Source organism: Pavona decussata, unplaced genomic scaffold (genome assembly GCF_977016875.1).
Source record: "Pavona decussata unplaced genomic scaffold, jaPavDecu1.1 SCAFFOLD_47, whole genome shotgun sequence".
Classification (NCBI taxonomy): domain Eukaryota; kingdom Metazoa; phylum Cnidaria; class Anthozoa; order Scleractinia; family Agariciidae; genus Pavona; species Pavona decussata.
Window position 1 is genome coordinate 958,163 of NW_028145469.1, and position 11,412 is coordinate 969,574.

General features: G+C 37.2%; 1 protein-coding gene across 2 annotated transcripts; it reads right to left on the reverse strand.

Annotated features, from left to right (window-relative positions):
* Window positions 1-1,910: 1,910 nt before the first annotated feature.
* LOC146482149 (histone deacetylase 8-like) lies at window positions 1,911-11,378 on the reverse strand. Of its 2 annotated transcripts, XM_085107445.1 has the most exons (12): window positions 11,241-11,367; window positions 11,058-11,110; window positions 8,616-8,752; window positions 7,756-7,897; window positions 6,792-6,904; window positions 6,111-6,188; window positions 4,855-4,963; window positions 4,251-4,423; window positions 3,392-3,486; window positions 2,692-2,797; window positions 2,082-2,119; window positions 1,911-2,016 (listed from the first exon to the last, which is right to left on the reverse strand). In XM_085107445.1, the coding sequence occupies exons 1-11, from the start codon at window positions 11,361-11,363 to the stop codon at window positions 2,097-2,099; spliced, it is 1,152 nt and encodes a 383-aa protein (XP_084963571.1). In that variant the 5' UTR covers window positions 11,364-11,367; the 3' UTR covers window positions 1,911-2,016; window positions 2,082-2,096. The 2 variants fall into 2 exon arrangements, with proteins under 2 accessions (XP_084963571.1, XP_084963572.1); XM_085107446.1 differs by having other exon boundaries at window positions 1,982-2,119; window positions 11,241-11,378.
* Between the last annotated feature and the right edge of the window lie 34 nt (window positions 11,379-11,412).

Genomic DNA, 11,412 nt, shown 5'->3' on the forward strand with positions numbered 1-11,412 from the left:
ACAAAATTTCTGTTCTCAAAATAAAACATGCAATTGATTTGTAATTTTGACTCTTGAGTATACAGACTGGTATTTTTATGTATTTTAAATGCATATAGACATAGTTGTCAAGAGCAAATTTGTTAACATGAAGGTAATTTGTCACAATAAAAATTACTGCTGAATGCTTTGTGGGACTAATTGCTGCATGTAGAATCCATGTTACATGTTGCAACTATTATCTCACACTTTTTGCACAATAAAGTCTACTTTTCCAACAATTTAAAATACAATTTTTCTAGCAAAATCAATCTTGCATAATGTACGATGGAAAAAAATTGTGCCATTTAACAATGCTTTAAGTCGCTTATGTCTAAATAATTATAAGGCTAGGCCATACTGGCTGCGCATGCTTTGATTAGACACTGAGCCTTTACTTGTAATTACCTTCTAAAACGGAGGAAATCAGATCACAACGGCTAACTTCACAGTGTGCAGTTATGAAATCAATGCAGTGTCAAATTTCTTAATTGACTCTTCAAGAAACTTTCCATTTAATTTGGTACATAATTAGGACAGTGCCTCCTTTGGATACTTAACACACAGTCATTGATGTGCATCTTGAGATGGTTTTGAGAAACTGATTTCTTAAGGACAGTGTCTAACAATTCAAAGGTATTTTTGCATGGTTTATGACTGTGAGATGGAAGAACTTAACAAGGGTTATTGAAATCCAGAAAGTAACTTGGGGGTAACCATCCGTTTTTCAGAGATAATTAGGTGTCAATTTGGGAAAAAATTGCATGCAGATCATTTTATACTTCAGAGCTACTAATTTTAGAATTATTGAGAATAAATAAAAAATAAAATAAATACCGGTAGGAATTTCAGTGGAATCCACGGAGTGGCTCTTCTCTCCACTGTTTCTAGGTCGAATTGGAATTTAGAAATGTTGGTTTTTGTGGAGGGAGGAAAACCAGAGTACCTGGAGAAAAATCCTCGGAGCAGGGACGAGAACCAACAACAAACTCAACCCACATATGACCTCAAGTCCGGGAATCGAACCCGGGCCACATTGGTGGGAAGCGAGTGCTCTCACCACTATTCAGTAAGTGACACTATACAGGCATACTCGGAAAAAAATCTGAGTGCTCCTATCACTGGAGTCGAACCTAAGACCTTCCGATTGGTAAAAATTGCATGCAGATCATTTTATACTTCAGAGCTACTAATTTTAGAATTATTGAGAATGATGTGTTATTCAGTAAGTGACACTATACAGGCATACTCGGAAAAAAATCTGAGTGCTCCTATCACTGGAGTCGAACCTAAGACCTTCCGATTAGTAGTTCGGATGCTCTACCACTGAGCTGCAGGAAACTCGTGGGAGCTAAGGCCATGAGACAAACATCCTGTACACGGCTAGGATTGGAATGTCAATGATGTGTGGCATATGCGCAATGCAATAAAATTTATTAGAATTATTGTTGCTTAAGTATCAATTGGTATTATTTAGGATGCACTGTCCGTAAGAGCACATGTGTTTATACAAGACCTTTCTTCCAGTGGTTGCTTTTAAAATTGCAATATCATATTGTTTAGTCATGAAGTAGCAGAAGATACAAATTTAGCTCATATTATCATTTTAGCTCTTGCAACCAAAACATATCTCAGTGAAAACAAAACATATTTGCATGACCCTTCCATGACAAAATGGCACAAATTTATGCCAATTTCTGACAATAAATAGTGTTGAAAATAATTTTCAATGGGTATAAAAATAATTATAGAGATAATATCATACTCTTGTTTAAAATACATCACTACAGTATTCCATCATCTGGGTAAAAAATTTCCTTCCAAATATTTGCAAAGTATAAATTAAGCAATATTTAAGTACCCGGTGATCAAAAATTAATATGATAGTATCGATCAATGCTGGTCCGCGCCATTATTTGAGCTTTTAAATTCAGATGGTTACATATGCATGAAGCTATACTGACCAATTTATAGTAAGTAGAGCTTTCAATTTGGCAGCTCTCACTAATTTTCATAACTTAACACAAAATAATTTTATTTTAAAAATCCTGGGTATAATCAACGTTGTGCTTGATTCCTCACGTAACCTTCTTGAGGTTCCCTATGGACACAAAGAAATGAATTAACATGCTATTAATACCAAATTAAAGAAGAGTAGGCCTAGGTTGAGAACAAAAGTGTGCTTATAGAGGATTTTTAGGGGTCAAGAAATTGAGAAAAAAAAATTGCTCCAAGTTAGCTGTTGCTTTTGTATGTACTTATAAACTGTAGTTTGGCTTTTACATTAGAGAAATTTAGCTTCGCGTTTACGGCTAACGCCAAACGGGAAACGTCAAGCCGCTGTTTGTTCTAAAATGCATAAACTTGTGTTTCTCACACTCACTTCTCTCTTTTTCTTGTTTGCTCGATAGCTGTCGCCGACTGGGTGGAGATAAGCTTAAACCAAAAAAGCTTCATTGTTTTTCATCAAAGAGAAAATTTCAGCCTGGCGTTTGCCGTTTGCCATAAACGCGATGCAAAATCTCTTTATAATTTGTAAGTTTTCTACCCTAAGGGTTTTGCCACAACCAGCCACTCCCGAATTCCAGCCTTAAAAAGATTAAAGAGGCAGCATGTCGTGCTGCAACAAATAATATGAGTTATACATTCACCTACTTATAATATAGTTACTACCTGATATAGTGTTGAGGAGATTGATGAGGTATTCTTTAGTGTTCATATCTTTCCTTCTTCCAGGTGGAATATCAAGCTGGTAGTCTGGTCCATAAGCCAGGAAATACTGCACATGGACAAATAAGTAATTTAAGTGAACGAACATTGATTACAAACACCTCCACAATCTGAGAGGAACGGTCTATCAAAAATGAAGAGTCTCGTAAAGATATAAACTGAATCTCTAATTCTCCCAAAGGCAATTTTAAGTTTGGACTTTTAAATTTGGACTATCTCGAGGTCTTGAATTTCAACTTGAGTCTCAAAGTCTCACAAATTGTTGAGCAAGAAAAGAAAGAATAATATTCTAGTCTATTTCTGTTAGTAGCAGTGAACAACAAACACATGCTTGAAGAATGACAACCTTGTTTTTGGTACTATCCACTTGAAAATCATCCAACACTCAGAAACTCAGATCAGGGCTCAAAAATTATGGAAACAATGAAGTCTCAGTCTCAGATTTTAAAACAGGGGTCTTGCAGTCTTGCAAAGCCTCGGATTTACCGTTCTTTACCCCTAAGCTGGTTCCTCTATTGATTAATTTCTCCATCAGAGAGAAAACTTCAAGTTTACTAAACAGTAAAACCAACCAAAGCAATAAAGATTACTTTCAGGGAATTTAAAAAGCCATACCAGTTGTATCTGTTGACATTGGACTTACCTCATGCTCTGGGATGTCAGGAGAAAGTGGTTGATTACTTATCACACCAGTCAAGTATGTCCAACACCTTGCAGCATTTTTTACATTGTACCCACCTGAAAAAAGACAATTTTCCATAATTCAACCAATTACCTTGATCAGATTGGCACTCTGGAAGATCAGTTGATCTAGTTTGTCAAGTTAAATTCTGTCTGGCTTACCTTGAAGGGATGAAGACATCACCAGTGGTTTCATGTCGAGATCAGTGGGCCATTTTTTTCATTTGAATTTGCTCAAAGGGGTGTCTGAATTTTTGCATATGGCCTTATATTATTTTAGTCAGAGAACAATTTGCTCTGTGTTTGCTTAATACAGTTAGTTTTTGAAAACGAAAAAAAAGAGGCCAAGGTATTGAGTCAGCGAAAAAACAACAGCAAACCAAAAGCAGAAAAACACTGTCACTTTCGAGTGAAAAAACACAAAGTGATATTCTGTGATTAAACTGATGGTCACATGCCATAATTCGGGGACTTTTGAGTGAAATGAAAAATAAACCTAAAATGAAATAAAGTTAACTCGCCGTTATGGCTCAATTTGCTCTTCAATTCCATTGCTGACAAACCCCCACTAAACTGAGCCATCAGGCCTATAATGCCCAGGGACCTCTTACACAGACTTATAACTACAAGAAATTAATAAATTATTCCCTCCCCCCACTCCAAAGTGATAGTTGAAATTGTGACATGAGGTATACATGTATCTTGCAGAGATTCTCCTCATTCCCAGTGTTAATCAATCCTTCAATTTTTGGCAAATTATTCTAAATTCCTGGAAAACTTATATAAAACACTCATGAAGAATGAATACATTTTTCACTCACCTCCGCCAAGCAGCAAAACTGGTAAGTTCCACTCCATGAGGTATCTAACACACTCGCCAATGCTGTGTTGCGTGAGATTGAAAGAGGCCATAGGATCACCAGCCAGTGTGTCAACTCCACACTGACAAACTACTGCATTTGGCTTGAACTTCTGTTTTACCTCTGACATCACCCTGTAGACAGGAATCAATACAAGCACACAATTATGGATTGAAAATACACTGGACTTCAAATCAACCTACATGTACCCTTGAATTCCACAGATTCTATTCTACTAGAATTCTTTTAAAGTATAGCTATTGAACTTTCAGTTTTGGTGGGCCATTACTTATTTTAACCTTTTTTTAAACCCTGATGGTTACCAATACCTTACTTCTCCTTACTATCTTTCTTCACCCTGCTTTCCTTTGGCTAACACGAGAAAAAAAATTGTGTGCCCCTTTGTTACAAGCTCAATTAACGGTGGATAAACTGTAGGTAACTTCGTAAACTTGAAATATCAGATTTGTTGATCGCCAATTTACCGGTATTTCAAAATTTGGCTACATTGTATACATTACGCATGTTTATTGACAATGACTTCAAAAGAGACAGTCACACTAACCTGGAAAATGTTTGTATAAAAGGTTTGTCAGTTATTCCATCTTTAAGTGGTACATTGACAGTGTAATACTTTCCTTTGCCTTCTCCAACATCCAAACTGGATCCTGTACCTATCAAATATTAAACAATGCTATATATTAAACCAGTCACACCCACAGTAAGGTGGATTTTTCAGACATCATGAACAATTTGTGACCTTGCATGGCCTTTCATTCCGTCATGTTTGTTTTTCAGTTTTTATAAGTGCAATGAATTTATTCCTCACGAAGCGAGGTTAATAAATTTGTCTGGCCGAAGGCCTGAGCGGAGCTAAGCCACGCGAATTTGAACGAAAAATATATTTACCTATATCATTGAGGTCTGAACATGTTCATTTATCGAGCAGTGAAAAATGTTTACTGTTGGTGAAACATGACCAAATTGTGATGTAAATGAACAAAAGGAGGACGCACAAGGTACAAGTTAGAAAGATTTGCCAAGGGAGATTAAACTACGAAACTCAGCGCAAGCAGTGAAGAAGAAGGAGACATTAGGAAACCACAGAGCAAAGACCAAAGACAACATCACTTTGAATCAAGTTTGTTTACCCAGCCCTAGCTTCGTGAGGTTTTGCGAGTCACGTATTTCTAGTCAATATGATTAGATATACTCTCTCCTTAAATAGTCCTTGGATGAAGAGGAGTAGAAGGAATCCTCTTTATACAAATACTTATGTTGGAAACTCACACAGTGGTGTGGCTGTATTGTGATTATCCAGTTTCTTAGAATGAGATATAATGAGACATGTTAAGTTATTCATTGGCCTGGAGGTCCAATTATTGGGAAAAAGTGGCCTGCCCAAGGGCTTGAATATGTCTGGAGGCTGCAGGCTGAGGGTTGTACTCACAGCAGAGGGCACAGTTTTTCCCAGTATGGGCTGACCTAGGCAGGTGTCAATAACATTTTTTTTTTTATTTTTTCCGCAAGAAAGCAAGGTCCAGGTCTTGGGAAAAAAAAACAAAAAACGATGCAACAGTCATCTGTCCTTGTTCGTTGACAAGATTGAAAAATTCCACCTACTGCTGGAACCAATCAGATTGCATAATTTACAGAATTCTGCCCGCTCGCACACAGAGAAAAAAAATTCTTATAAATCTTTGGACAAGATAAAATGAGTAGAAACTGACGAATTTTCTAACATTAATCATTCATGTAGGGTACATGTCTTTTAAACAGAAACTAAGAAAAGTAACAAACAAGTAAGGCAAGCTGCATTACCAGGGAAAAATCCTGGAGAAAATTTATGAAATGACACAGACATCACTTTTGAAGTGAATGAAAAGGCATCCTCAACACCTGGAAATCAATACGAGACAATAATCAATAATAATAAATTATCATCATACATCACAAATTTACAGTGAATTAATTGCACTGCCTGCAACTTGACAAAGTTTTTCTTTTGCGCATTGTAAGTACATGTACTGAAATTTTACCACTTATATAATCACATTTTTTAGAAATTCTCTGGCCAAATAGAAGTGTGAAAGGATTGTGGTTGTCAATAAACAACTCCACTTTGCACATAGTACAGACTGTAACCGTGATCCCTTCCATGGAGGCTCATCAGAAATTTAGAAAGGCAAGGGGAATCTCAAAAGCGAAAGGTTTCAAGTAAAAGTATACCTGTACATACATAATGTAAAGCTAATAAAATTAGAATTTACGGAGGGGTAGAGTGGGGACCCAAGCCAAAAAAGACCTTTTGTGAGGGGAAAGGGGGCTATGGAAATTTTCTTCTGGAACAACACACTTTGATTGGAAAGTTTGAACAGATCCTCCATTTCAAATTTTTTAAACAAGAGTACAATAAAGTTTTCTCTAACTGTTTTTTCTTTTGCATCATGCTAATCATTTCTCTCTTCAAATTTTAGAAAAATTTAAAAGAAAAAAACCTACCATCTCCATGGTGAAGATCAATGTCAATGTAAAGAACTCGGTCAAACTTCTCACGCAACTTAAGAATTCCCAAGACAACATCATTAACATAGCAGAAACCAGCTGCCTCGTCCCTAGCAAAGTCAAATATTATATAGCTTCTGTCAGTATTGAAAATGCAGTTGGCCAATATTGTAATTGACTACATTGGCTCGGAATGTCATTAAATTAGTGGCCACTGCAGCCAGCTATTATATGGCGAAGAACTATAGTGAATATACATGTAGCTGGCTAATAACTGAGTGTTTGACAGTGACTAAAACACAACCAGATTGGGTGACTTTCCTTTGTTTAAGACAAGCTACTGTACTTGTGAAGGCTGTTTTCCCAGAGCTAATTGAGACCTTAAAGATTCACTAGTATAAGTGTGAATGCAAGTAAAAGTTTTCCCCAATAGAGAAAGAGTGTGCATGCATGAACAAGTGTCACTTTCAGGGAAAACGAGATAGCCGTCACCATTTTATGATGAGTTTTTTGTGAGAATAGCATAGTGGCAAAAACAAGTCCACAAAAAAGTAGGTGATCTCGCCTTTTTGGAATAAGGAAAGGGCTTTGCTGTCCTCATTCAAAACAACTGCTCAAGTTTGTCCTCCACATAGGGTAAAATGAAGCTTCTTGGGACTCAGGCATCCCGTCTTAGCACTTCGCTAAAAACTTGAAGTCAAATCTTACATACCAGAATCAAAAAGTCTCTAATCCATTGCCCGAAGGTGACCATGTTTCAACACATATTCCTGATAACCCAAGGGCTTTAGTAGAAGCCAGGACCCAGGCACCAACAACTATTTATACTCTGCATCTGCCTCTCAAGCATTCAAAAACCGGTCTAAACAAAACAAACTGCTGAGGGGTGCCCTTCTATTGAACATTAAGAACCCTTCTACTCCAAAATTAAAGAAAACTCTGAATTAACCAATCACTGTACCTGTGTGCATGGTGCCAGCCACCCTGCCAATTGATTGCTGTGTTACACTCTTGCTTATTCAACATCTCCGCAGCAGTCAGCGTACCTCCAGCAACAATAGACATACAGTTGAACAGCTCATCAAACAAAGGACAGTCAAAGCCTGAAGACAGTTAAACGAGATTGTATCATTAACTTATTTTCAATGTAAATATTGTTCCTATTACTATAAATAAAGATGTATGGAACAGAGAAAAGCCAGGTGCTTGGGAACAGTAGCCTAGGTTACAAGATAAAGTCTTTATTAAATCAGTTACAACATATGTGTGACTTTACAATCCATATACAAGGTGCCTCTGGTTGCCATCTCTGTCCATATGGGATTTAACCCCACCCTCCCAGACCAATTATAATACACACAAAGCTGGACTAGACCACAACACCGGGAACTGCATCCCCTACTATTTGCGAACAGTGAGTGGGTTCTTTAACGTCCCACAGAGTAATATTATGAACAAGGGTTGTGAGACGGGACCAACGGTTTATCGTCCTTATCCGAGAAGACTAGAAAGTCTAACCATTTGCAGATGTCATTACAAAGGCAGCACTTTCCCCTCAGCTATTAAGATGGTCATATCATTCTCTTTATAACTCATATCCAACCTTCACTCAATTAAGCTTATGATACCGGTACATACATATATATCTTGCAGTGCAATTTTACCCTTGGCTCAATTTATATTTTTCTTTGTTTTATACTCATTATCCTTCATTACCATATACAAAAGCAAAGGAAAATAAAAGTTGAACCAAGGATAGAATTGAACCACAACATACACAACCTGAACCATGCCATAGCCATCAAGTCACTTTTCATATACCCAGGCCATACTCTGAAGCTGAATTCTCTACTTCCTCACAGTCGTCACAATTTGTTACTTGTTCTAAGCATTCAAGGTAGTCCATGGAATGAAATGCTGATAGTTCACGGATTGAGGCACGTCTTGGTTGAACAACTCTAAATTGAGAAGTTTTCCAAAAAGTTAATGAGTAACTTATGAACAAACTTTTCTTTAACTCACCATGTCATGCAATCTTCCTCACATAGGAAGGAATACATTACGTGAAAAGCCAAAGAACATCTGCATACCTTGTACAAGGCTATGCTCAAGTGTGACAGGTATCAGGTGTTTGCATGCTCAATTAAAACTCCCAGTAAAACTCCCACTTCTACTCCCACTTTACAGCTCTTGTAGATCCCAACAATTTCTTTGGTCCTTAAATGTCAATTTTTTGTCAAAGAAACACACAGGCTGGTGTTGTCAATCTTATCAATGCAACTAAAGGCACTACAGTGGTATTCAAAGAACCATTTGAAATTTGAACTTGAGGAGACTGGCTTCTTTTTACATGAAAGCTAGTTTTTTGGACTGTGTAACTGGTAACTTTCAGGGTGGTGATGGTAAAAATCAATTTTGCAGCATGTCTGTTTGAAAATATAATTATGATCTCTTTATTCGCTTAAATGTTTTTCTTGGACAAAACTCAAGTTTACCACCATATATGCATGTCAGCAAGACCAGTGTTCGAGGCATGCCATGAAAAACACCCGAGAAAATGAAGGTGATATATTTTTGCTTTGGAGTGGACACGAATGAGAGTTACGTATTTACTACGATAAGTTCAACTTTTAAGTAATATTTAATTGTAGTTCAGAAGCCTTTTGTCGACTATTATTTGCTAGAGTCATAGTTTAACTCTTGCGTCTGATACTGATTGCTGTAAACTTGCTACAGCACAGGACAGTTACAGCATCTGGGTGAAGCCTTAAGCCCTGGTCAAACGGCGCATGATAGTTGATGAAAGTTAAAAACTCACACTCTCGTTCGACAACCAACTATCATGCAATATCTTTGACTATCATTCACTTTGAGTGTGTTTAAATTCATCTTGATAGTTTTTCTTGTTTGACCACGTATGATAGTTGATGATAGTTTTTCAGTCAGCCTTTTTTCTCCACCAGCGCTCTCTACCTGTAGATTCACTTTTCATTAGTTCTTCCAACAATTGAAGGAGAGCAAAGCAGGCTGCTGCTCACTTTCGTCGCCAAAAATTCATCCATGCGAAGTTTACACTCGGCAGCTGCCTGACACCAGAAGCTCACGTCAAATCATCGTCAACTATCACAAGTTTCTTTGAGTCATTTGACCACCTGCTTGATAGTTGGCAATAGTTGATGATAGTTTTGACTATCATCAACTGTCTGCACTGTCATGTGCCATTTGACCACGGCTTTAGTCTTACTAGAAGAAAAAAGTTATGCTATGTCAATTACATAATCTGCAAAGGGCATAGTCCATCACTGCAATAATGTGAGAGTTTAACCCTTTCCCGTCCAGGAGTGCCATATGGCACAAGACACAATAATGAGCTCAGTATTTGGTCAATTTGTGTGAAATTTGCACAACCAAAAGATCTTGGAAAGATCTATAAATTGAAGGCATAAAATCATGTCCCCCTCCTATATGAGACTTGATTTATCACCCCTCAAACTTTTGGATTTTTTTCCTTTGTACGTTAAGGGTCCAGTTGATATCTTACAACAAGCAATGCACTGAGAGCTGTACATTATTATTATTATTATTATTAATAAGCTATAGTTTAAGGGGATACCCAGCATGTACATCGAATAGGAAAATTTTCAAAGTTTTTCTTCTTTTGTTTTGGACTTTTCTCACTCTAATATGTGACCTCTTCCATCTCTGTTGGTGTGATTTATAGCACACCCCAGAAAATACCTTTAAAATGGTATATCACATGTGGTCTTCCAGTTCATGGTTAGCGATTTAGAAAATTCGGCATTTCCCTTGGGCAGGAAAGTTAATGAATCAAAGATTACTTGCATTTACATCTAGTCTTTACAATTTTTCAGTCATCAAAGCTCTAGCTTTTGTACACGAAAGCTTAATTATGAATTTTTAATCTACCTGTTCTTTTGAACAGGTAAACCCTTTTAAATGTAAGAAATCGGTTCCCTTTTTTGTAACGGATAACACTGATAACAGAAGACTCAGGTTCTTACAAAGTAATTATCAAAATGTTCTTCTTTGAGTTAAAAAGGTTGGGGGAGGGGTAAACATCGACAGCGATGAAATTTTAAATGTAAGAGTGGACATAGGTGTCGACATATAAGTCTTATAAGCTAATACAAGACCATACAACACATACGTGCAGAAATATAAAGCGTAAGACCACAGACGACTACATCTTCCGTAGTTGATACTCTATATTGTGAGGGAAAAGAACATATTTTATAACATTACCTTATATTCTCCAGAAGGCCATAGGCTTTGATCAGGCAATGTGTCAACGATGCCTGCAAGAAATGAAAAAGTGTGGTTCGTGGGTGGCATGATCTGTATGGGAAAATCCCAACGTATAAACGGTGTCTCGCAAAAATAATGAGCGAAGAAAAGGCCTGTGAAATGGGCAACCTGTTCACTTACTCGGTTGGGAACTTTAGGAAGTTTGTCACTCAACTTTACGAGCTCATCTGAGTGTATGAGTAGCACTTTTGGGTTTTTTGAAGTGATTTTGAGCGTTTGTCCGCCATTTTCCCTCAACGCCATCTTCAAACTTGCGCGGGAAAACGCAGTCACAATAGAACGCAGAATAGCA